The sequence below is a fragment of the Ailuropoda melanoleuca genome, chromosome 14 (genome assembly GCF_002007445.2).
Source record: "Ailuropoda melanoleuca isolate Jingjing chromosome 14, ASM200744v2, whole genome shotgun sequence".
In the NCBI taxonomy this organism is placed as follows: Eukaryota; Metazoa; Chordata; class Mammalia; order Carnivora; family Ursidae; genus Ailuropoda; species Ailuropoda melanoleuca.
This window is the reverse complement of record NC_048231.1, coordinates 7745444-7773009: the sequence shown is the minus strand read 5'-3', so window position 1 is coordinate 7773009 and position 27566 is coordinate 7745444. Positions and strand designations below refer to the sequence as shown.

Sequence of the window (27566 nt, the reverse complement as noted above, 5' to 3'; positions counted from 1 at the left end):
TGGACTATGGCCTCTACATATCATTTCTGTACCTGGTGTTAAGTTCCCCCAGAATGGCATAAAACTATTCAAAATGAAGGAAAAATGACTTTCTGACTATTCTGTTTTAAATGATCTACAATTACATCTCGTTTAGTTAATTTAGGAGAGAGCTGACTGCATCATTCTTACTGTTTTATGTAATGGCCACTGAGAGAAAGTGAATTTCTTCCATGGAGTGCTGCTAGGGAAAAATGTGTCCAAATCTTTTTTTTTGAATTGGGAAACTGAGTGGCAGATTGCAAAAACGTGTTGTCTCACATTCCAATGACAAAAGAGACTGTAAAATGTCAAGCAAGGGACAAAAAAAAGGCAGAGCTTTTACTTTTTATTTCTGGTAGTCACTAACCTAAACATAAAGAGGAAGGACAGGAGAAAGAACAATGGCCTTTTAAAAAATCCACAAATCAAACAGTCTTTTCCTGTAAGATTTCTTATCTGTGGTCCCTGATACAAAATAGCATTTGATTAAATTAAACCAATTAAACATAAAACTGGATAACAACATATTATGTTTTACTAAAAAAGCAATAGCTTTAAAAATGCTAGTTTGCCCTTGACAACAAACAATTCATTCCATCAACATACAGCCATGAACCATTTCTTTCCCTGTTCTTTTAAAATAATGACATGGCTAGATAGAGAATTCAGACTATTTTTTGGCCAGAATGCAAAGACTTTATTCAAACCTTCTCCAAATGATTCTTTTTCCTCTCTTTTACTTTAATCTTCTCAGCATACTCTAAAGACCCAGGCAATTCATCTCAAAGGGACAGAACGGCAAAATGGTCTTTAAGAAATGGTATGGCAAATGCAATAATTTGCAGAAGTGTTTTCTTATGCATCTGTGGCCACTCCTGTTTTTACTCAATTACATAGGTAATTTCACTGCTAGAATAGAGAGGAATACGTATAAATAGTAATTAAGGGTATGCTAATGGTTGTTATAGTAAAACATGTATCAGTCTTTTGTTAAACCACTAAAAATGCCATCAAATATACATTTTTTTTTAAAGATTTTATTTATTTATTTGCCAGAGATAGAGACAGCCAGCGAGAAAGGGAACACAAGCAGGGGGAGTGGGAGAGGAAGAAGCAGGCTTATGGCGGGAGGAGCCTGATGTGGGGCTCGATCCCATAACGCCGGGATCACGCCCTGAGCCGAAGGCATACGCTTAACCACTGTGCCACCCAGGCGCCCCCAAATATACATTTTTATATAAAATTAATGTCAAACAAAATACCTGCACCAATAATAGAACACAGAAACCAAAATTGGTACTTTTCACTAATGCATATTTCTTTTCAGGCTAAGAAAAACATTCAAAAAAGAGATTTCATTCAATCAAACGAGAAACATTTAAATTATACATCCACAACAGACTAGGGAACAGTGACTTGTCCATATATACATTAATTAGTTCAATAATTACATATTAATATTAATGCTATTCAGAAAAATTAGCTTGAAGCTAATGTCAGATTTTTTTTAAATGTCATGAATATGGACATAACATATATTACTCATATAAGGGATGACAGTCTACACAAACTACAAAATCAAAGAATCTTTATGCCTCCCCCTGACTTTATTTTTGTGTTTGGAATATTGTTCAATTGGCATGGAGTAATTTATCTTTTTCTCTCTTTTGGAGAAAAATCCCACCATATCCAACCATTTGATCAATTACTTAACTGTCATATTATAAATTATGTTAGTAGATAATGTATCTCCTATTATAGTTTAATACTTTCTTGAGTGCTTAATTTAGAAGCACTCAAATCTTTCAGAATGACATTCATTGTTTATAACCTTGCCATGGTTTACAACAAAGGTTTGAGTAACAAAAATAAGGCCAATCCTGTCATTTCCTCAATTTAATTAAAACATTTCTTAAGCAATTCTGTATTAACTTGACTGCTTTTGAGGATATTCTTCAAAAGCACAGCTACATTAATTTATTGTTTTTCAAAAACGTTTGTTAATGTTATAAAATTACATGTTGAATTCCTATAGGTAAGAAACCTATCCACAGAGCTATTACTGTGAATGTAAACACTGCTTTTCAGTTTCACCTATTCAATGACTGTTAAGAATGAATACAAAATGCAAGGTTTATTTAACTAAAGCACTATCATTTTCATACTTTTACAGCTGAGAAAATACTTGTACCTAAGTACCCTCTATCAGATTTGTTTTGGCATCCCTTGAGAAATGCAATGTAAGTGCTATCGGGTCGATTTTTTAGTCACATTCTCCTAAAGGATAAACTGAGAAGCAGATGGTTTAATGCTCTCTTCCACATAATTCAGCAAAGGAGAGGCAGAAGGAAAAATAATGCCCAGGAGTTCTGACTTTGGCATTATTCTAAGTAAGATATGACAGGCACATAAGCATTTTTATCATCTGAAAAGCAATCCAGTCTGCAGAATTCTGTATCTAAGATTTCTGGTCATTTTAACAACTTTTTAAAGACCAGTTCAAAAGTCATTTCCTCCTCATTTTTCTGGGTAGAATGACAAGAGTTCCCAATCCCTTAGGGCCTTGTTTATATCTTTATAACATCATTAACTATATTTTGTCTCATGAGATCCATTTTTTAAATGTTTGTGTTAATCTACTATTTAGATTGGGAGCTTCTTGAGAACAGGGACTCTGTCTTAATCATCTATAGTGTGATTGGCAAACTGAGGATTTCTTATTACTTCTAGCAAATTACTCAACTACATAAAATATGGTAATGGTTAACATACCATATAGGTTAATTGTGAATATTAAATGAAATAACATGTTCAAAAGTTTTAAGAACTGTTACTTAGTAAGATTCACTAAATCTTAAGCTATTTCTATATATAGCATTACTTTCATAGTGCCTAAACTGAAAAGTATTCAATAAATGTTTACTGAGCCGAAGATATCCAAGAAGACAGACACACATACATACATAGCTGAGACTTTGTACAGGAAAATGTCATCTTTAGTCCATAAAGTACACTTAAATTTAGCTATTTTTTAACTTAGTATTTTTCAGCATTAAGTATTTTCTTAGTTATTTTCAGTTTTACTGTTTTACTGAACATATTTTTTATGTTTTACTAAAAATATTAGGAATAAAAATTTTAAAGCAGTCTTTTAATATTAGGATTATTTTAGCCCTAATACAAATACGTGAAGGTGAAATTCTATCACAATAAAATTTATAAGACACCAACAGGGTTAAATTCTATTGGAATTTTGTTATAAGCATCGATAAGGCCATCATATTTTTAAAACATTTTTCAAATATTTCCATGCCTTAGTAAAATAAAATAAAAAATCATGTTCTTTAAAAAAACTAACCAACCTTTTTGCACACCTGTTGCCTCATTTACTCATCAGAAACCTGTGAATCACATAGATTAGGCTACATTTCCTTTATTTGGTAGATTTGGAGAAGGAGCCTAAAATTTTTAGGGATCATTTTGCTTAGAGGCAATTTAATTAAAAAACAAACAAACAAACAAAAAAGCAACTAACAACAGAGTAACAAGTATTGGCCGGTACTATTAGGCAAAAAAGAGACAAAAATAAATCAGACAAGCTTCTCAAAGAAAACAATTTAAATACAGTATACTTATAAGTGAGGACATGGGGTCAATTGGAGAGAAATATCACAAAGAAATGATACTAAAAGATAAACAGGATTTCATGTGATGAAATGGAGGAAAAGACATTTTAGAAAGAAATAACATGTTCCCAGCATAGAAATAAAAGTGTACATAACTTTCAAGAAATAACTCAGTAGCTGGACTGGTGAGATCAGGAGTACTGGGCACATTTTGAGAAGTGGCTTCTTTCCTATATACTAAGTAAGGTGTTTACACATATCTCTCTAGACACTGAAAGGAAGAGGGACGGTGAGAAGACTACTGACATAGTTGTACCACAGAGAGATTAGGCATATGTAGACAAGATAAAGATATGTACACTTTACTATGTCTATGACACTACTATGACCTAGCAATTTATAATACTTCTAGGCATATGTACAGCTTTCCACTCAACATGCTGCAAAATATTTGATGGCAGGTAAAAATTTAAGGTGTAAGGACAGACATAAATGAAGCAGTTGAACACAATGGAGACCAGAAATATGCCCATATGTTGTCAACTGATTGTTGACAAAAGCACCAAGGCAATCCAACAGGGAAAGACAAATTTTTCAGCAGATAAAGCTGGACCAACTGGATAAACATATGGAAAACAACGAACTTCAACCCATGTTTACCCCATACTGTACACAAAAAATAATATCAGTGGGATCACAGACATAAATCTAAAAGCCAAACCAATAAGGCTTTCAAAAGAAAACAAAAAATAATATCTTTATGACCTTAGGATAGGCAAAGATTTCTTAGGACACAAAAAGCACTAACTTTTATAGTACTAGAACAAAAACTGATAAACTGGACTTCAACAAAATTAAAAATTTTTAATCTTCAAAACACACTGTTAAGAAAATGAAAAGACAAGTCACAGACTGAAAATACTTAGAAGTCATGTTTATGATAAAAACTTGTATGTAGAAACACACACACATACACATTTCTCCTATAAATTAAAAATAAAAAGATAAACAGCCCAATTTTAAAAACTAATTTAAGACTTGGGTAAGGGTGTTAGTTACATTATCAAACTCATTGAATTATACAATTAAGATGTCTACTTCACCAGAAATTAATTTTACATCACATTAATAAGTACATGAAAAAGATCAAATTTAAAAAAAATATTCACAAATTTACAATGGTTGAAACCATATCTGGTAATTATTATTTTAGAGTAGGAGACAGCAAACTTTTCTTTGTAAAAAGCCAGATGGTAAATATTTTAGCTTTGCAGGCCATATGGTCTCTGTTGCAGCCATTCGACTCTGCCACCATAGTATGAAAGCAGCCATAGACACACTATGTTAACAAATGGGCATGGGTGTGTTCTAGTAAAACTACCAAAACAGTGGGGAGTTGAGTTTGCCTGAGGACTACAGTTTGCCTAACCCTCTATTAAAGTATAAGATTTTATTTATAACATATTGCCATAGGTCTCTGTAGCTTTACCATATACCACCACCCCCAGGTGATAATATGGGCAGTAAAGACATATTTTAACATATGGTAAGATGTGAAAAACTTTGATAAGCACTTCCCTAGAGAAACTATCACATATGCACAAGGAGACATGCACAAAGGTATTCACTAACCATTATTTATAATGCCAAAAACTTGAAATAATTTAAACGTCCATCAATGAGGGAATACACAAATTATGACACATATATACAATAAAATACAATAGGTGAATGAACTAAATGTTCACCTATTAACATGTGTATAATACAAATGGGTGCCTCTAAGATGGTCACTCATGGCAAGCCACAAGGTAATCTTTTTAAAAAATTCCAGTAGAGTTAACATACAGTGTTATATCTGTTTCAGGTGTATAATATAGTGATTCAACAATTCCGTACCTCACCCAGTGCTCATGATAAGTGCACTCCTTAATCCCCATCACCTATTTAACCCACCCACTTCACCTCCCCTCTGGTAGCCAACAGTTTGTTCTCTATATTAAGAGCCTGTTTCTTGGTTTCTCTCTCTCTTTTTCCCTTTGCTCATTTGTTTCTTAAATTTCACAGAAGGGTGAAATCATATGGCATTTGTCTTTGATTTATTTGGCTTAGCATTATACTCTCTAGCTCTATCCATGTTGTTGCAAATGGTAGAATTTCATTCTTTTTATGGCTGAATAATATTGCATTATACACACACTACATCTTCTTTATCCATTCATCTATCAATGGAACCTTGGGCTGCTTCCATAATTTGGCTATTGTAAACAATGCTACAATAAACACACGGTGTATGTATCCCTGTAAATTAGTGTTTTTATATCTTTTGGATAAATTCCCAATAGTGTGATTACTGGATTGTAGGGTAGTTCTATTTTTAACTTTTTGAGGAACCCCAATACTGATTTCCACAGTGGCTGCACCAGTTTGCATTCCCACAAAAGTGCAAGAGGATTCCTTATTCTCCACATCCTCACTAACACTTGTTTCTACCATAAGACAGATAATCTTTCCTCCGAAACAGAAATACCACATTAGTTTTAAAATGTAGATATCATATTCTTCAAAGGCTATCATATTCTCTGAACTCAATCCACGTACTAATTGCTAGATGTTTCCAAAAGATACACAAGGATTGCTCTATAGATTTTAAAATCTCAATCTGGGCGGACCCATGGTTGGTATTGGACATAATCTTAAAAAAAAAAAAAGGGGGACAAAGAATGCAATGTTGACTTTTGTCAATCATATTATTGTATATTCTGGACTGCATGGATCAAGACTGGCCAGAGGTAGCAGCAGAAGGAGCTATTAAACCAGCCTACTCTCCAATTCCATTTGTCCCACTGTCCAATTTCAGTGGACACAGCCAGGTGGGCAGTGGCAACAGAAAAAGGAAAATACTGGTAATTAACCCATTTATCGACTGCTTTTTTCATCATGCCTTAAAATCCCAATGGAGTGTTTTAGGGTAGTCCACTTTACCTTCCCAGAATAAAAATAACTTCAAATATAGTATTTAATACCCCCAAACTAAAGAGGACAGGAGCATGCTACCATGCTTCAATACTATATTTTGGGTTGTTTACCCAAACCTAATCTCTGCTGGTCTGGCACATCTAATTCCATCTAGTCAACAGACCGGTAACAGATGGATAGTCAGTCCAAGACCCTGACTTCTATGTATTTCCAATATTCAGATCCTTATGATTTGCTCAATTCCATTGCTAGTGTTTTGGAAAAACTTCTTTGCCAAAGTGTATCTCCACTTTTAGGCAAGTTACTTGAAAATTAACACCTTTATTTTTTTTTTATTTTTTTTTTTTTTAAAGATTTTATTTATTTATTCGACAGAGATAGAGACAGCCAGAGAGAGAGGGAACACAAGCAGGGGGAGTGGGAGAGGAAGAAGCAGGCTCATCGCAGAGAAGCCTGATGTGGGGCTCGATCCCATAACGCCGGGATCACGCCCTGAGCCGAAGGCAGACGCTTTAACCGCTGTGCCACCCAGGCGCCCCGAAAATTAACACCTTTAATATGTTCCGTTTCCTAAGCATTAATTTTGACACAGCTCCCAGAGAGCAGAACCTTCACAGAAATCTTGTTTCTCTTAGTATTTTATATATATATATAGGCTCCAAGACAGTACGTTTTATTCCAAGTCCCCCCTTACCTCTCAGAATTATCATCCTATCAGCATAGACAGCTAAAGAACTAATTAAAGACTATAACTGGGGTCAGTGCTCTAGCTAAGAAGGCAACTTAGTCCCCAAAACTAGGGGGAATCGGTCAGGTTTCCTTGACAGGATACTGCTGGTGCCTAGTCAGTCTAGACAGGGGGATTTTCCTGGACATTCCAAGTAAAACCCAGGAGAAGGAGACAATGATCCTCATGTGGCCTAGGGAACTAAATCTGGCTTTCCACTGGACGATGAGCAAAGGGGACGGTTGTCTTTGTCTCTCTAGCATTATTTACCTATTCTGTTTTCATTTACATTTCTGAATGAGTTTCACAAAAAGCCATTGAGTACTTCTAAGTTTCTTTAATGTTGGTTGTTAAAGTTTCCCTAAAGAAGCCTTTGCTGAAATCCCATGACCTAATTATGTTACTTTATTATTTTGCTTTGTTCCCATAAAGCTAAAGTGCTAATAAAAACATACAGGGTGGTTTAAAATATATAAAGCATTGTCAAATACATGATCATTTTGAATCCTCATAACTCTGTAAGGTACATAAAACAGGTATTAAGAAAGGTTGTGGGACACTAAAGTCACACAGCTATTAACTCCTGATTCCAAATCAATGACATTGACCTGTCCTTATTTATGGATCTTATCATACTCAGTGCAAATTCCTGAAGGGCAGGGACTGGGTCTTATCTTTACATCCCCTACAGCATCTAGAAACACTGAAAAATTTTACTGGATGTCTAGCACACTACCCCGTTTATGTGGGTGATCCACATTCTTAGAAACTTCATTATAAAAAATATTATAAATATAAATGTGCCCATTTACATTTACACCTAAATAAATATACAGTATTTGTGTGGCAGTTGTACCTTGAACAAACTTAAGATGGAGAGAGAGACTCTCAAGCAGTCTCCATGCCCAGCGCAGAGCCCTACACTGGGTTCAATTTCTCGACCCCAAAATCATGACCTGAGTCGAAATCAAGAGTCAGACACTCAATCCAGGCACCCCTTTAGTTGGTTTTTTTTTTTTTTAAGTACTTTCTACAGCCAATGTAGGGCTTGAACTTATAACCCCAAGATCAAGAATCACAAGCTCTACCGACTGAGCCAGACAGGTGACCCAGATGTACGATTTTTGAACAAGAATTATAATTATTCTAATTATAATATTCTATCTTTTGGCAAAATCCATTTGACTTATAGCAAAAATCCATTTGCAATTTCTTGCTTCTAGGGAATATAACCTGCATTGTTTAAAGGCAACTTATATTAGTAGATTAAACTTTAATTGAATGAAAAGGAGTACCTCTTTTTGAAAAGGTAGGGAACTCAGGTCTAATCCTTTTCAATACTGTCAGGAATATTTTTATTCCTAGCTTTCTGGGGAACAAAACAGGAGAAAGAATACTGAACCCTAAAGTATAAACTAGGGATGTTTATAATTCTGTAATCTGCTTTTGTCCTTCTGCTAAAGGCAAGGAAAACGTGTGAGAAGGAAAGTCTATTTTCTAAATTACGCATATATAAAATATATTTTATACTGTTACCTAATGTATAAATCTCTACTGAGCCTTCTTACTTAGCAACATCCTTTTGGGAGGAAAAAAAGGATATGTATAATTACACTAAAGATCATGGACTATTATCTTTTCCTATTCCATGATATTAGCCTATAATTTATATAAACTTGAGGAAGAAAGATAAGGAAATTCTAGATTTATATCATACCCAGAACTCTTGCATATAAAACCAACCAAAAGAGCTAGGAGGCATTCTTAACTTTCTTTATCATTTATTTGTAGAATAATTTCTAAACCTGAATGTGATCTACATGTTTTAAATAGAACTCTTGTCAAAATGCTACTGAAAGACTGCATTCTTCCTTTTATATACTTTGATGTTTGAATCAAAAGCCAAATGTGACTGAGCCTCAAAGACTTACATAGATGTGCCTCAGGAAAATAGAAAAATCCAAGCACTTGAAAAAGGAAGGAAGGAAGGAAGGAAGGGAGGAACGAAGGAAAAACAATTGATGAATCCGGGGACTACCAGATCATATTAGAAGAAAGATTCTTTAGTTTAGGAAAGGATTTCCTTTGGGAATCCTTTACATAGCTCCACTAAAATGTTTAAGGCAAGACGTCATTTATAATAATTCAATTTATAGCAAATCTTAAAGAAACACACTTGTAACATAAAAAGATATCTGTATTTACAAAACCACTGATAATTTCTGAGACCGGTATCATGGCTATGTGGCCCAGACATTGCACGGGAATAAGAACACCTGGATTCTATTTCTAGCTCCAGCAACCTTGGATAGGTTCTAACTAGACGTAAGAGGCCTTTTTCAAAAACGTTTCCAATGAAATTGTTTCTACTCCACAATGACTTTAATGCTTATTATGTATTGCTACTTTCTAAATCATACTTCTTTTTATCTCTGAACTCATTCTGCCAGAACCTTGTCTAAGAAGGCCAGAATATATTGCTAAAAAGATTCATTCTTAGTGATAAACTATTTTTTTTAAAAAACAAAATCTACAATTTGCAGGATACAGATTTGCAGGATAACAGTTTGAGATTTGAACCAGGATGCAGGAGAGGTAGTTTTGATTTGTTTCTTTTGTTCCATTTATTGTGTTCTGATCAAGTGTTTGGCATTGTGTAAATAACCTAGAAGACCTAGGCCCTATTGCCCTCCGGAGTTTCCCCCTTGAAGATAAAATAAACTAAAATATCAAATATAGAATGGTGCTTCTTAAAGTTTTCCTTGACCAAATGCTCCCAATAGCAGAGGAGGGTAAACTTATACTACTTACGAAGCTTGGTCTAAACCAATGGGCTGTAGTTTGATGTTTCATCAAATTTTTTATTTTACACCATTATAATATCCTATTTGTTTTATTACTTGAAAATGATTTAACTTATGTACCAGCAAATAAAATTAGTAGTCCAGGAAAATGTACCATGTTTATCCTGGCAGTTTGTAAGCCTCTGACTCACCTGCCCAAGTTTACTTGTAATTCAATTTGAGAAGCACTTGTAGGAATAAATTTGGAAATAAGCATCTATGTGGGCTCACTCTGGGCAAGGCTGTTGTATGGACAAAGCTTCAGCTCCCTAATCCTGTATTTCATAACTATAAATGAGATATCAAAGGCTTCTTTTTATGTCCCTAAGTGGGAAGCTGAAGATAAAGGAAATGTCATAGTGAGAAGAAGTTTGAGTTCTTCTGAGACACTTATAATCTGGTATTTTACATTCCTCAAACAAATATCTTTCTTTCTTTTATAAACCATGAATTGCAAGACAAAAGTCATATAGGTTGAAACAAAAGTTCTTATGTACCAGCAATGATACTTGCTTAGGTCAGTAATTCTCAGAGAAGTGGGGTATAGGGCAGAGAGAGACCCACTGGAATCTTGAAGCACGGACAGCTCGCTTTTCAACTACGTATGGCACCAACTCACTCTTCAACCCCTGTACCAGCACCTCTTGCCCAGAGGCTCAGCCAGTTCAAAAATCACTATGCTCCACTGTTATGAGTGGGAGTAAATCTTCTATCTCAGAAGTGTTGGTATAGAAAAAATATTGAGATGGAGGCTTAAGGTAGCTGCAGGGGAGACTCTTAGGTTCAGAATTTTATTATGATTAAATGGTGGATATTTTAATGTCTAGAAGGTATTCTCAGAAGTTATTTTTCCTCTCTGGATCTCTTTCAATTTTTTCATTTAACTCTACAATTTTAAAAAGGAAAAACTATATGGCGCTCTTATGAAAGCTCAATGTTCACCTAAGAGTAAAAAGATAACTTTTCTGTTGTTGCAGGTTATAATCTAATAATATATTCCATTATCATGTTTGTATTTTAAAATATGGGGACCAAACACACATGATGAAAATAAAGTCTTAATACCTGTTATAATTCTTAGTCATTTTTCTTGTGATTACAGCCCTATAAAAGTGGATAGCGAGGTAGGTATTGAGTATCAGGAACTTTTTGTACAGCTAAACTGAGGTTCAAAAGCTATAATTAATTGCCGAAATCCAGAAAGAGAAAAACAACAGAAGTGAGATTAGATATGGTCAAACCCAGAGCCCGTATTTTTTTCCTCTTCCTCACATTACTGAAACAGAGAAATCAAGATGTTTTTGCAGCATGAGGGATCCAAAATATGATAAGCATTTATTTCAAGTTTCTATTAATCACCAAAGGCTGACAATAATATCCACAGCCTACCCTAACTGGTATATTGTGCCTATAGATTCTTAATCACTTCATTAGTTATCAATCAGTCTATGTGAGTTCAGCCATTATTAAGGATACAAGCTGGCTGGACCATTTAGATGATTCTAACAGACATCTTAGTAGTTCTGTAAATGTAAAAATATTAGTTTCACAGGAAAACTTGAAGTTTTAATTTAATTTGTGCCTGAGGCAGAGATTTTCCTTTTGACCTAAGTCAAACTTAAGGAATTTAGTGGTAGAACTACCATGTGATCCAGCAATCCCACTTCTGGGTATATATCCAAAGGAAAAGAAATCACTGCCTCAGAGAGGTATCTGTACCCTAATTTTCACTGCAGCATTATTCGCAACAGCCAAGACACAGAAACAACCTACACGTCCACCAATAGATGAATGGATAAAGAAAACACACACATAGAGGAGTATTATTCAGCCATGAGAAGGAAGGAAATCCTAGCATTTTGCCAACATCAGTGGACCCTGTGGACGTTATGCTAAGTGAAATAAGTCAGAGAAAGACAAATACTGTATGATCTCATTTGTATGTGGAATCTAAAACCTGAACTCATAGAAACAGAGAAAAGATTGGCTAGGGAAGGGTGGGGGTAGAAGAAAAGGGTGAAGGTAGTCAAATGGTACCAACTTCCAGTTAGGAGATAAATTAGTTCTGGGGATATAATGAACCATAATAACTATAGTTAATAACGCTATACTGTATATTTGAGAGTTGCTAAAAGAGTAAGTCTTAAAAGTCCTTATCATAAGAAAAAAAATTTATAAGTATATGAATGTGATGAATGTTGACTAAATTTATTGCAGTAATCTTGTCATAATATACCTATATCAAATCATTACATTGTACACTTTAATACAATGTTATATGATAATTATATCTCAATAAACCTGGAAAAATAATTTGATCAACTAAGCTAGAAGACTGAATTACCTTTCTATTCTTTCCATACAAAATGATAATGCAAATTGTTGTCATACAGAAATTATCCAATTTTAAAATGCAGAGAAAATAGCATTATAGAATTGCTTTAGACAACAAAAATATGTTATTTTTTTCTGAATTTTAGTTTGTGGTATTTGTCAGCTTTTAAAAATTTACCAAGAGTAAACTCTAAAAGACATTAAAAATGAAACAAAAAATTTTTAATAAAAAAAAAAGTTTAGTGGTTCCTGGATGACACCAAGAGCCAGTTGAAAGCCAATTAATTTCTAACTTTGCCCCTCTCTGAAGCAAAAACAAAACAAAGGGCTTTGAATCTTGAATTAAAACCTGTTGGTTTTAGGGAGGAACAAAATCATACAACCGTCCAAACAGAAACCTGATAAATGATACATGTTTCCAGAACAAAACTTAAGTCTCTCAATAATCAAACTCTAAAGGAACTACTTCTCGTTTCCCCAGTGACTCCATACTCTCTCGCCTCTCTTTTCACATGTTGTGCCCAACGACAGAAAATTCTTCTACCACAACTCTACCTGGCTAACTCATACTCATACTTTGGGCCTCAGCTTAAAAATCACTTCTTCCAGAAGAGTCCCAAATATGTGTTAGATATATGCTTCAGAGTCCTATCAACTTACCCATATTACAATATATTTTAATATCCATTCAGTTGTCTGCCTTTCCCCCTAGGCTGGCCCTGACAGGTCAGGGATTATGTCTGTCTTCTTCCTGTAGTCCAGCATGGTGCCTGGCACAGAGAGGGTGCTTTTATTAAATTACTTGTATTTTAAGATTGCCTCCATATAAGGATGACAAATAAAACTCTGACCAAAATCTTTTTGAAATGAGGTATGGAGAGAAGGTAACCATCCGGTTTAGATAACTAAATATAGCAAATGGCAATCTACCTAAAGCTGTATTTAAATCAGGCACCTCTAGGGCATTAAATTTTATCATATTTAGAAACACTTTTTCTTACTAGTCATGCTCTTCATTTAAAAGAAAGTTTTCCAATTAGACCTATCAAATTAAGTCAGTTCAATTTATTGTGTATTTATTAAGACAGCGGTAAAAGACAAGAGAAGGAAATACTAAACAGTCAAAGTGGTTTAACTGCTAATCTGAATAAATGTTCAATTTTTAGAATGGAAAAAAGAGTGGAGAATTGAGTTTAAATAGTTGAGGTTCTGGGGTGCCTGGGTGGTGCAGTAGTTAAGCGTCTGCCTTTGGCTCAGGGCGTGATCCCAGCGTTCTGGGATCAAGCCCCACATCAGACTCCTCTGCTAGGAGCCTCCTTCTTCCTCTCCCACTCCCACTGCTTGTGTTCCCTCTCTCGCTGGCTGTCTCTGTCAAATAAATAAATAAAATCTTTAAAAATAAAATAAAATAAATGGTTGAGTTTCTTGTTGCTAAATCATCTATTCAAGACTATTTATATCAACTAGATAAGAATTTTGGAAGCTGGTCATCATAATGGCCCCAAACAGTTAATATATATTAAAAATCAAACCAATAATTGTTGAAAGATACTTCAAACCATTAAACACCAAGATTCCATTCTGAATTATCATAAGGAATATATTTGGAAGAATGAGTCTTATCACATGTAGTTAGTTCAGGTTTAGGAAATAGCTAGTATATATAGAAAAACAATCTATAGAAAAATAAATTGATCATTTTATCAGCAACTTTATTTTTTTTTAAAGATTTTATTTATTTATTCGACAGCAATAGAGACAGCCAGAGAGAGAGGGAACACAAACAGGGGGAGTGGGAGAGGAAGAAGCAGGCTCATAGCGTCGGAGCCTGATGTGGGGCTTGATCCCATAACGCCAGGATCACGCCCTGAGCAGAAGGCAGACGCTTAACCACTATGCCACCCAGGCGCCCCCTATCAGCAACTTGAGAATAGACATGACATCTATAGGTGATGGGAAAGTATTATTATTATTGTTGTTGTTATTATTATTTTAACCAGAAGCATTTGAATATTTTCCTTCACTTAATAAAATTATTTACTACAAAGGATATGGTTTCATAAGTAATGAAGGAGAAAAACAGAACTCAACCCACAATAAGGTATGATTTAGCTCTTGAAATGATCAGATGTGCATACTAATTCCGGTACTGGTGACAGATTTCAATAGAAATCACTAAATTCCACCTGCAGGCATATCATGTCAAGTGTGTATAAACAATAATAATTTCGTGGCAGTGGTGCCAGGGGAAATATCCCAAGGTTCTTTACACAAGTCAGTACAATAACAGATGTAGTAGTTGATTTATGGCTAACTAAAGAATTAACGTTAAAGAGCTTATTAAATTTCATTCTGTTTCCTCTAATTCTAGAAATAGGTTAGTTTCTCCAAAATATACATATACAGATAATGTATATAAACAGAAACAGAAGTGGATGGCTACCACAGCTTTCATAAAAATAAAATATTCTAAGCTCAGAATATAAATCTCTTCCTTCTTTTAGATAAATGATTAGCATCTAAATTAGTTACGAGTCTGCACGCGTACTGAAAATAATCACTAGTTTAATTAATCAAAGGTGTCCAAAAGGCACAGTTTAATTCATTAACACGAAGAAAAATAAATGATTTTATACAATACCTGTAGTGACAAAGGAAAGATCTATAAATTAAAATCATGACTATGAGCCACGACGATAAAATGAATTCTTTAATCAGGGACTGCAAATGACTGAGAAGAAAACACCACTGATAACTCTTCAGTGGAAATTATATGGAAGGTTTGGGAAAAGTTACAGGGCAGGGGGAGGAAATAAATTAGTAATTTTATTTAGTTCCTAGACATTCAGGACAATCTCTGTGTCTTTCATTGTTCTAATGGGTATGGTGTTTGACCTGAGTTGACTGGGAAGGATACAGACTGAAGGTAGTCAATGTGCCAGCCACAGTCCTGTCATTTATAAATGCATAATCCTGGATAACTCACCTGGTATTCTACTAGGCCTTAGAATCTACATAAAAGAAGGATGATTTCTGGAACCTGTTTAAAACTATAACATTAAGAAATTCTGAACATCTGCATGTTTCAAATTCAAGCCTGTTTAGACTTCATATCCTGCAGTTGCCACTACAGACTACAAAATATAAGAGCAAGGACTAAAAATCAAACCAAATAGCCAGCTGTAGCTTTTAGGCAAGGCCAAACTATACACTAAATTTGATAAGTCTAGTAGGGCCAACTTTTTACTTTTCTATTAACACAAGAACCTTGCCCTACTCTGGCTACTACTTCACAAGCAAAGAGGCTTGAAACTAAGTCCACAAAATGAAAAAGCTAGCCACAATGAGTCTGACAGAACTGCTTTTCCTGTATCTTCCTAACCTTGACACCTAATCTGTTTGTCCCAGCTGCGAACCACAGACCAGATCAATGGGAGATGTAACCTCAAAATTAAAGCTCAGCTAAGGTTCTCTTAGCTGAGGTTCCTCTAAAACTTGGAGTTACAAAGAAAAAATATATTGATATACACAATAAGGCTCCTAAATCATCCTAAGGAAGACAAAATTCACATCACAAAATAATACTTTAAATCCATATAGAACTGGGACGCCTGGGTGGCTCAGTCAGCTTAGTGTCGGCTCAGGTCATGTTCGACTCAGGTCATGATCCCAGGATCCTGGGATGGAGCCCCGCACATCAGGCTCCCTGCTCAGTGGGAAGCCTGCTTCTCCCTCTCCCTCTGCCCCTCCCCCAGCTTATACTCTCTCTCAAGTAAATAAATAAAATCTTTAAAAAATTAAAAAATAAATCCATATGGAACCTTTTATAGAACAACTTGGAGCATTTTATAAAAATTACCCAATTAACTTTTCTGTCACTTCTGTAAAGAGTCAGGTATTATCTGATATTTTCCAAAGGAGGTAAAAAGAAACAAGGGAACTAAAGTTACTCACTTTGCCAATGACAGAGCTTTTTAATTCCATATTAGTGTTTTTTTTTTAAAGATTTTATTTATTTATTTGACACAGGGAGAGACAGCCAGCGAGAGAGGGAACACAGGCAGGGGGAGTGGGAGAGGAAGAAGCAGGCTCTCAGCGGAGGAGCCCCGATGTGGGGCTTGATCCCAGGACCCCGGGATCACGCCCTGAGCCAAAGGCAGATGCTTAATGACTAAGCCACCCAGGTGCCCCCATATTAGTGTTTTAAACTTGTGAATAAAGATGCTCCACTCCATGAGAAATTATGTTAACAGAAATGCCTCAGCCTTTTGAAAAATTTTTGACTTCCCACAGGATGTAAGTGCAGAGATGGTGTATTGTCTTACTTAGCATTTCACCTAATCACTAAGTTCAGTATCTGACACACTGTAGGTATTCACTGTATATCTACCCAATGAATAAAGCTATTAACAACAGCTAATAATTACCAGAGTTCATATATCAAGTACTGTGCTAAGTGCATTACATATCTTATTTCACTTAATCCTACCAACAATTCAGAGGTAAGTAAAGCATTACTCCTCATTTTACTGATGAGAGAACTAAGGCCTAGGTTAAGTAACTTGTCCAAGATTACAAATTGATAAAGCCAGGATTTTCACAGAGGTAGCCCAACTTTAGACCTTGTTTAAAGATCATCATTGCAGAAACAATAGATTAGCAGTAAGAAACTCTATATTGTATTTCCTTTATCACTAAATTCTTGGAGATAATGTCCAGCATAGTACCTTACTCATATTTTTCCTCATCAAATGTTTCCTGAATAAAATTAAAATTGCACAAGCAAATTAGGTTTCATTGTCCTTCACTGTAAAACGGAGGTAAAGGTACCTGGAGGTAAAGTGCCATCTCCGATCTGGAAAATTTGTTAGAAATGCAAATTCTCAGCACCCCCTGCCCCAAACCTACTGAATCAGAAGCCAGTGTTTTAACAAGCCTCCCAGCTGATTCTCACACATGGTGAAGATTCTCATGTATCGGTCTACTTTATTAGATCATTATGAGTATCCAAGGAATTCAACAATGTGAAAGTACCCTAAAAAGCGAATCATGTATTATCATTAAAAGAGTAAATTACATTCCTTAAAAAAACTTAGTGGTTTTGCTAAATCCAGATAAAAATGAACATTAGAAATGAAACAGGTCCTCCCACTCCCCCTGCTGTGTTCCCTCTCTCACTGGCTGTCTCTCTCTGTCAAATAAATAAAATCTTAAAAAAAAAAAAGAAATAAAACAGGTCATAAAGCACTTTTAAAATAAAATATCATTCTAGATTTTACCCTGGTAATGTAGAACAGTCATGGATCCAGAGAAAAAGATGACCATGAGCCATAAAGCTGTGCCTAGAAATCTGATAATTTGGAATGTGGCAGTTCAACCCAGAGATGTGAAATACTGTACAGGCTTCTTACCTGACCAGTGTCCAGTGGAGGTGCCAGATCTGTCTGTACATGTCTCACTTACAGGTCTAAACACAGTTTCCCATCCACCAGTAGCATAGCGCCAATTCTGAGATTCCAAGATGAGTGTTCGCTGAGTACCATATGCAATCATGAAGCAGTAGACCACGTGATGGAGTTGACAGCCATAGCCACAGCCTTTGTTGATATTACATACCAGCTTCTTGGCTTTGCTGCAGTCCTTGGGATTCTGTCAGGAAGAAAGAGAAACAAAGGTGAAGAGAGGTCTTCTTCTCTTTATAAATGACAAGTGTCAAAAATCATATAATTAGCGAGGACTGATCCAGTGTATCTTACTAAGCAAAGAATCCAACTTTTAGGATTGAATTTCAAAGAATCCACTGAAAGTTTATTTTAGAGAGATGGCAGTGAAAAGGACAGTTGATTTGGAAACATCACTAAACAAATATGAAATGAAGCATTACATTGAAAAAAAATACTCCTTCACTTCTCTATCACTCAGAACATGCAAGTATGATCATCTCTGAACTCAAAGTTGCATACACTGAGATCTTTTGAAAGAAGTAAAATAGTTTATTTATTCCAGCTGTACTCAGCACCTTTCCAGCTGAAGCTCAAATCATCTTAAATGAAAAACTATAGTTTACCTATTAATTCCATCTATCTCCAGAGTTCTAGATGTCACAAACAAAATGTACTTTTCCATTATGGAAGTGAAACCATTAAATTTAAAAAATATGAGCTCAGGACTTAAAAAAAAAACAAACTAACCTTGATGATAGCTACTAGTAATTTTCACAATAAAATATGTAATATGTTCTATATTGTGCCAATATTTTAGTCATTGAAGTATAATTAACACACAATGTTATGTTAGTTTTAGGTGTACAACATAATGATTCAACAATTCTATACATTACTCAGTGCTCATCATGATAAGTGCAGTCACCATCTGCCACCAAACATTATTACAATATTATTGACTATATTCTCTATGCTGTACTTTTCATCTCCATGACTATTTTATAACTGGAAGTTTGTACCTCTTAATCCGCTTTATCTATTTCACCCATCTGCCTACCCACTGTTATGCCAATTTTTAATCAGGAGTCCATTTTTCTATTTGTATACCCTGCTATAAGATGAATAGCAAGTGGTTAAAACAATATTATCTAACAGTGGGTGCAACAGGGTCAGTTAATGAGAGACATCTTTTTTATTCTAAAGCTTCGACTCCACCATAATTCGTATGGGCTATTGCTAAATATCCCTAGGCATCTTAGCTCTTCAAATAAAAATTTGTTTTGACAGGGACTCCTTAGCCTAGGAAGTTTTAAGCTGTTTTGTCTGCAAGGTTAAAAGAAAGGATGGGTATCTCAGGAACAGAATCTTTTCTCCCACAAAGTGAGAAGCAAAGTAACCAGTTCTCCATTTATATGAGCCTTGAAAAAAAAGCAGTTGCCAAACCACAAATCTACAACATTTTCCAGGGATATCATTTCTTTGGTCAAGCAGAGCCCTAGAAACAGAAGTAGGAAGGTGAAGGTATAAAATGATTCTGAAGGAGAAGCTGAGAAGGGAAAATGCAATACAGTTACTTTCAGAAGAGGTATCTTTTACATTCAAATGTGCCACAGCGGGCTGGTCTTTTTCTATCAAAGCTGAACCTAATACCCTCAAGAGCCTTCTTAAAAAAAAAAAAAAGTATTTATTTGAGAGGGAGAAAGAGGAAACATGAGCACAAGAGCAGGGGGAAGGAGAAGCAGACTTCCCACTGAGCACGGAGCCCCATGTGGGGCTTGATCTGGGAATCAATCTGATCCCAGGACCCTGGGATCATGACCTGAGCCAAAGGCAGATAGATGCTTAATCGACTAAGCCACTCAGATGCTCAGAAGCCTTCTGAAAAGTTAAGAGTCCTTATGAATCTGAGAGAATCCAGGTTAAATTCAGCAAGATTTGGTCAATACTGTTTCCCCAATCAAGTACTAGAGTTGCTGATTCTTTTCATTTTGAGACTTTGAACTCTAGTTGGTTTAGCGCAAAAGATTTGAGAGGAACAGAGGATATGTGATGTGTTATTGGAAGACCAATATCATTTATTTTCTATCCGATATAAGAATCCTGGGAATAAGTAACATTCTCAAACTGATCCAAAGTTTTATTATTAACTCAATAGTTTATCAAAAGGGCAAACAAAGAACACTGACATTTGTCAGATTTTTCATGATTTCTAAGAAATATAGCACTTGAATATCTCTAAAATTCATATGAATGAAAAAGAAAATGTCCTTTATATATTTTTCAATGGACTTTTTCTTTTAGAACAGTTTTTAGATATATAGAATTATTGCAAAGATAATACAGAGATCCCATATACCTCACATCCAGTTTCCCCTATTATGTCTTACATTAATCTTCATCTTTTTTAAGGGAAAAAAGAGTGAGGGAACATAATAATCAAACATTTGAAACCACAGGCTTTTTTTTTTTTTTTTTAAATAAAAAGAAGACACATTTGCTTTTTAAGACCGGCACATCTATTGTGTTTCCTGAGTTTAATTAGAACGCAGTGCTTTGAGCACAAGGACTGAGTCCTAAGAGAAAGAAATGGACAGTTTATGAAATGAAGCTTAATTCAAGAATTTTAGTGCTCCTCAAACCAAGCTAAATTGAGAATATATTCAATCTTTCTGTTATGTCATAGGTAATATGGAGAAAGGAAATAAAATCCATTATGTTTAGTTCCGGAATGAAAAAGGTCTACACATATACAGGGTAACCAATGGGAGATTCCAAGGCAGAGGCTGGCAGTAAGAGAAGAGAAACTGAATAACTAGAATGAGAACAATAAATAAAGTACTAAAGAAGCTCAGAGTCACAGTCCAATTTTTTCACGAAAATATTTAAAAGTCTGAAAAATACGAAACATCTTGTTCATAAAAAGGCAGAGAGACAGTGAGAAATAGAAAAAAAAATGTGTGTTTCTGACACAAGATTAGGCTCACCAAAATAAATATCTGGAAAAAAAAAAACAAGTGGGTATTTATAAGGTAAACAAAGCAACAATTCTGAGATGGGCAGAGATTTATTCAGATGGAAAGGAACCTTATGGGAAACCCCTTACGTGACCTAAGTTTTTGTTATCCACCACTTACAGAGTAGCAACAAACAAGAGATTTATAGGAATCTATAAAGGGGAAACAGAGCCTTTGTTACACACGCGCACGCGCGCACGTATATACGTATGCATAATCTTCAAATTTCTTACCAAATAGCCTTTGTCAATTGCCACTGATCCTGGTTTTACACTTTCTGTCTGCAAAAGGCTTGCCGGTATGCCTCATCCATAAGCAAGCATATACAGAAGGGCCTCATTACTAAAAGAAGCTTTAATCATGCTAACACTTTAACAGGTAGCTATTTCTGATGATAAAACCTGTTTTTCAATAGCTTCTATAGTGTGCCTAATGCATTTTCTTCTATATTTCCCTATCAGTTAAGCAAGAATGCAGGCATATTGCTTTGTTCTATATTGTGATTCTTTCGATTTTTCTCCTTTCTCCCTTTTAGGACATTCTCCACTCATCACACACACACAACACCCCCCCCCACCCCCACATGTGTGTGTGTGGAATATATACACTCCCAGCAGAAATCTTACTAGGAAGTACTTCTCATCTGAGAGTGGAAGATGGGGAAATACAGATTGAGAATATACCCCTTAAGTCCCCGGGGAGAGGGTCTCACCTCCTTCTGCCTTGAGTATCACTCACTGACCAAGTATAGGTGAATTTTTGTTCATTAAATAAGTATTTATTAAGCACTTAATATATACAACAAAACTCAGGAGATGACAATCCAAAAGAATAATTATACGTAAGTAATAATAACAGACAACTTAAATGTAATAAGACTGTAATAAACAAGAAATTAAGGAATAGAAAAGGGAAAAATCACTTTCAGCTGGACTGGAAAGGGTTATAAATAAAATTGTATTTAAGCTAAACCTAAAAAAAATAAAATTTATTGTGTTTATGAAATGCTAAGTACAAGTACTTTTTTCATTAGTAAATAGGAGTCTATATTGTAAAGAACAATAGTTAAGAGCAAAGTAAAATTATAAACTCTCTAAATTATACTTACAATGTGGGATTTTTATATATATGGTCTTCTTGAAGTCAAAGGCATTAATAGGCACATACATTCTTCTTCCTTGAAATGATGATGATTATTCAAGTTTTAGAAACAGGAGGTAATTTTGTCAAAATTACTTGAGACAACATTCTAGTTAAAGAACTCTGCCTTGAGAGGCTTAAGATAGGATTTTGTTCTAATTCAGGCCCTGTTATGAATTAAATTGTGTGATTTTGCTTCATTTTCTTCATTAAAAATTGTGACAAAAATTACCTCCCTCCACGCTCTCTGTTTACCCATCCTTCCTTCTCAGAGATACTATGAAGCTAAATGACATGAGAGATGCTCAAAGCTAATTCAAACATACTATCTCATTTATCCTCATCATCTCAAGAGATCATTTCACACTGGATAAATGCAATATTTTTTTGGATTTAGTGCTGCAAGGTAGCCCAATTATGGACCTTTATTAACAGTGTTATGTAACAGTTTTACAGTTATAATTCTGCAGCAAAGCTATCACTATAGTACATATAAATCAAGAAATAAGGACTTAAGACAGGGTTCTTCTGTATTCGGTTTCCTTTTCTTCCATTTTTAAATTTAATTTTTTAAAAAGATTTTATTTATTTATTTGACGGAGAGAGAGACAGCACAAGCAGTGGGGGCAGCAGGCAGAGGGAGAGGGAGAAGCAGTCTCCTTACTGAGCAAGGAGCCCAATGTAGGGCTTGATCCCAGGACTCTGGGATCACAACCTGAGCCAAAGGCAGATGCTTACCCAACTGAGCCACCCAGGTGCCCTTCCATTTTTCCTTAAAACACTGAGGCATTTATTCTGACATTGCTGGTTTCCAAGAATGACCCTAAATCAATAGAACCAAAAGCTATATTTGTTCTCATTATCCTATAAATAAAAATTAAGAAGTGTATTAAAATCAATATGCCTCTAAGATGGTACATTAAGAGAAGCAGCATTTCTTAAACCTAAATGATTACTAATTCAGTAAAGGCACCATCATAATGCTGAAATATTTTAGTCCTTTTTACTTTGGTTAAAATACGAAAATATTTACTATTGAACATATTTCAAATTAGGAAGCCAGCTTAATTTCTACTTTGCTAAAAAAGAATTATTTTGAATCAACTAGTAAACCAGAATTATTCTTATGTTATGCAGGCACTGCTAAGATTTAGAAGTTTCCACTGCCTTCATTTAGTAAATTAGTAGTAATTGTGAATTAATGATGTAACATTATAAAATAGTACTGATTTCATGGCTTTAAAATTAAATCAAAGACAAAGGCTTTTGCCACAACTATTTAGATTTCCAATATACACAAGTAAAATCCTCTTCAGAGGAAAATTTTCCAGCCACCATGTAATTTTCCTTACTTATCTGCCTAGATTTACTACAGACCAAAAACACTGCATTCAAAGGCTAAATTAACAACAAACAAAAAAACTTAGTCAACATATACTGCACATAATATCTCCAGGCAACTCTTGTAAAGAGTAAATGCTCAAAGACCATTAGTTCAATTGATTTGCATGTAAGGGGACAAAGGTGATGTCAAGCTGACAGTGACAAAAATAAATTAACTGGTGACAAGCCAGAATTTCAAATTTAGCTCTCTCAATCTATTGTTCAATGCTTCCGTGATGTCTTTAATCCAAGATTCAACAAGAAGTACAAGCTCAGAGCACTCATCTGGTCACTCTCTCAGCTTTATAGACATATGCATAGTTGACAATAAAAATTTTATATATTTAAAAAGTGTATATATATGTATATATATATATATATATATACACACACACACTGTATAACGATTACCACAATCAAGCTAATTAACATATCTATCGCTTCATATCATTACAATTTACTTTTTGGTGTCAAGAATACTTGAGATCAACTCTCTTAGCATATTTCAAGTATATAATGCCAGTATAATTAATTATAGTCACCATGCTGTACATTAGATCTCTAGAACTTACTCATTCCACGTAAGTGAACCTTTGTACCTTTGATCAACATCTCCCCATTTCCCCCATCTCCTTGCTCCTGGTTATTACTGTGCTTTTGGTGTCACCATCCAAAAACTCACTGTCAAGAAAAATGTCCAAGGAGATTTTCCTCTAAGTTTTGTTCCAGTACTTTTACGGTTCCAGGTCTTATATTTAAGGAAAAGACCCAGAACCCTGAACTCTCTAACAGCATTTCTTCTCTAGGGAGGAGCTAAGCCATAGACAGCTTCTATTTCCAATGAGGAGAGGTCAGAAAAACCAAAGGAATGAGCCAAGTAAGTTAAATTTTATTGTACTCTTTGTCTGCTCTAATCACAGGACTAAATGGTTTTTAATTTGTTTGTTTAAAAAGATCTGCAACATCCAGCTTTGTGTTGGTAATGAAGAAAAGATTCATTAATAGTGTGGTAAAAGCATTTCATTGTATTGGAAACAGTCTGATTTTATTTCTTTAAAATTATTTTCAGAACCAAAGTAGAGAAGGTAATGAAGCAAATAAGAGAACTGGAGTACTGCATTGCGGTAATTAAAATGAAAACTCTGGGCATAGTCAATAACCATGAAAGAGAAAGTTAAAAAGCATTCACATTTTTAAAAGCCAGGACTGGAAATTATTGTCTTTTAACCCATTAAACAAGAATATTTTCATAGCAAAGTTAAGATAGTATCAAGGTATCCTTTCTACCCCTCCAGCAAAGAACAATTTGTTGCAAGTAGTAAGAACAACACAATAGGTGAGGCACAAGAAGGCTACCAAATGCTGCAGGAAGTCAATTTCCCTTTAGGTATTTGATAAAATTTTAAGTGTGGAAACTTAACGGAGAAAAGATATCAAGATACATACACACTGAAGCAAAGGCAAATGGTCACTATACAGTTATAGAAGAGGAAAGATCTTAGTAAATAAAGCAACAATTGACTTAATTTAAATGCATTTTTAAAATTTTTGCTTTTTGCCTGTAAGTCTCTATTGAATGTTCTAAAGCCATTTTTTAAAAAGATGGAAATTCTACAAGTCCAGTGGAAAGCAACACACATTATGGGGCATTTCTTCCACTGACGGTCTTTGAGACAGCAGTGTGTCATCTCTGGATATTCCAGGTGGTCTCTACAAAGTCTCTACTTCAGGTTCATGAGATGAGTACACTAAAGCAACCTTGGTAATATTTTCTGCTACATATAAAGTCACAAAGGAAAGGCAGAGAAAGAATGAGATGCATCCACATCTTCACTTTTCTCATCCAAGAATCTAACTTAAATAAGGCTAGAGAAGAAAAGTGAAATTACCTGAGAAGCCAGATTCTGCTAATGCTACACAACTGTACAGAAGATGTATAACCTCAAGCACCTTCAAGGTGCTTCAGAGGTTTATGGTCTGATCTCTCGGTGTCAGAATCAGCTAACTTCTCAGTTTAAAAATAACATAGTTTCAAAATTAAGGTTGAATTTCGGTAATGTCCTCCACTATTTTACTTCACAGAACTCATTAGGCTCTCTTTCCTCAAAACTGAAATTCAGAGAGGACAGGGCAGGTACTCTTTAAAAAAGAAAAAAAAAAAAAGGAGGGAAAAGAATGGGAAAAGGACAGAGGGAAGAGAAGAAAGGGGGAAGAGAGGAGTAAGAGGGAGAAAAGGGGGAAAGGGAAGAAATGTTGGAGAGAGAGGGGAACAGGGAAAGAGGAAGAGGGGGGAGAAGAGGGAGAAAAGTAAAAGGAAGTTTGGGAACGGTTAGCCCAGATCAAAAGATGAAATAAAAAAAAAAAAAAGTAGATAGCAGATACAAAAAAGAAACACTAGTTGAAACTCCGTTCTTTTTTTCTTTTTTAAAGATTTTATTTATTTATTTGACAGAGATAGAGACAGCCAGCTAGAGAGGGAACAAAAGCAGGTGGAGTGGGAGAGGAAGAAGCAGGCTCATTGCAGAGGAGCCTGATGTGGGGCTCGATCCCACAACGCCGGGATCACGCCCTGAGCCGAAGGCAGACGCGCTTAACCGCTGTGCCACCCAGGCGCCCCGAAACTCCGTTCTTCTGCAAAGGCTGCTGCAAATGTTTACTTTTATTGTAAAGAAAAGAGTAACTTAAACTGTTTGCCAGCTTTCCATTCTGCGAAGTGCCCTTCGTCCCAGCAGCACTGGTACTTACAGCACTTGTCTGTCTACTCACTGGTTTTTCAATCAAACCATCAACAATAACTAGACCAGATGTCAAATCCTGCTGCCTCTTCTCTGGACAGAGGCATTGTTCCATTTCTCCATACAGTAACTATCCATGCACTCAGAATCCACGCTTAGCTGAGCTTAATTTCTTTAAAATCCCCAGTTATTATTATTACATTTAATTAAAAATAAAACATTCTTAAGATGACTTTTCTCACTGCCTCAATTTAACAGTCAAACTGAATCAGGTTATTTACTTTTTGAAATCTTTAACACTGTATTTTTTGCTGTTTATTTTAAGTAATTTAAGGCCCACAGTAAACTACAAAACCAGTAGAGAGTTACCATGAATACCTTCCACAGAGCTTTCCCCAATAAGAACATCTTACTTAACCACAGTTCATTATCATTATCAGGAAATTGACATTACATAACATAATTAACTAATATACAGACCTTCTTTGGATTTCACCAGGTTTTACATGCACTCTTTTTTGTGTGTGTGGGGGGGTATGGTATATCCAAATTTATAACATGTATAGATTCATGTAATTAGTACTACAATCAGGATATAAACTGTTACATTAAAACAAAGAAATTCTCTTACGATACTCCCTTTAAGAGTCACACCCTTCCCCAAATGTTAATCTCTAGCAACTACTGATCTGTTCTCCATGACAATAATTTAGTAACTTTGAGTGTTATAAATGAAATCAGGCAGTATGTAGCCTTTTGAGATTGGCTTTTTTCTTTAATCACTTAGCATAATGCTCCTCAGATCCATCCAAGTTATTGTGCGTATCAATAGTTCATTCCTTTTTATTACCGACTTCTAGTCTGTTGTGTGGATTGTGCCACAGCCTATTCAACCACTGAAGGGCATTTGGGCTGTTTTCAGGTTTAAGGTGTTAACAATTAAATTGCTATGCATGCAAATGTACAGATTTTTGTGTGCACATGAATTTTTCTTTTTTTTAATTTATTTTTTTTAATGATTTTTTATTATATTATGTTAGCCACCATACAGTACATCCCCGGTTTCTGATGTAAAGTTCGATGCTTCATTAGTTGCATATAACACCCAGTGCACCATGCAATACGTGCCCTCCTTACTACCCATCACCAGTCTATCCCAATCCCCCACCCCCATCCCCTCTGAGGCCCTCAGTTTGTTTCTCATAGTCCATAGTCTCTCATGTTTCATTCCCCCTTCTGATTACCCCCCCCTTTCTTTATCCCTTTCTTTCCCTACCGATCATCCTAGTTCTTATGTTCTATAGATGAGAGAAATCATAT

The 27566-nt window shown here is 35.2% G+C and overlaps 1 protein-coding gene across 11 annotated transcripts in view; it reads right to left on the bottom strand.

The window, feature by feature from the left end:
• The window catches only part of FUT8 (fucosyltransferase 8), a 296269-nt gene that overhangs the window by 40982 nt on the left and 227721 nt on the right, over positions 1 to 27566 (bottom strand). For all 11 annotated transcript variants that reach the window (XM_034643016.1, XM_034643008.1, XM_034643013.1 and 8 more), the window contains one exon: positions 17942 to 18179. In XM_034643016.1, coding sequence (XP_034498907.1) covers positions 17942 to 18179 — 238 coding nt within the window. The remainder of the gene's footprint in view (positions 1 to 17941; positions 18180 to 27566) is intronic.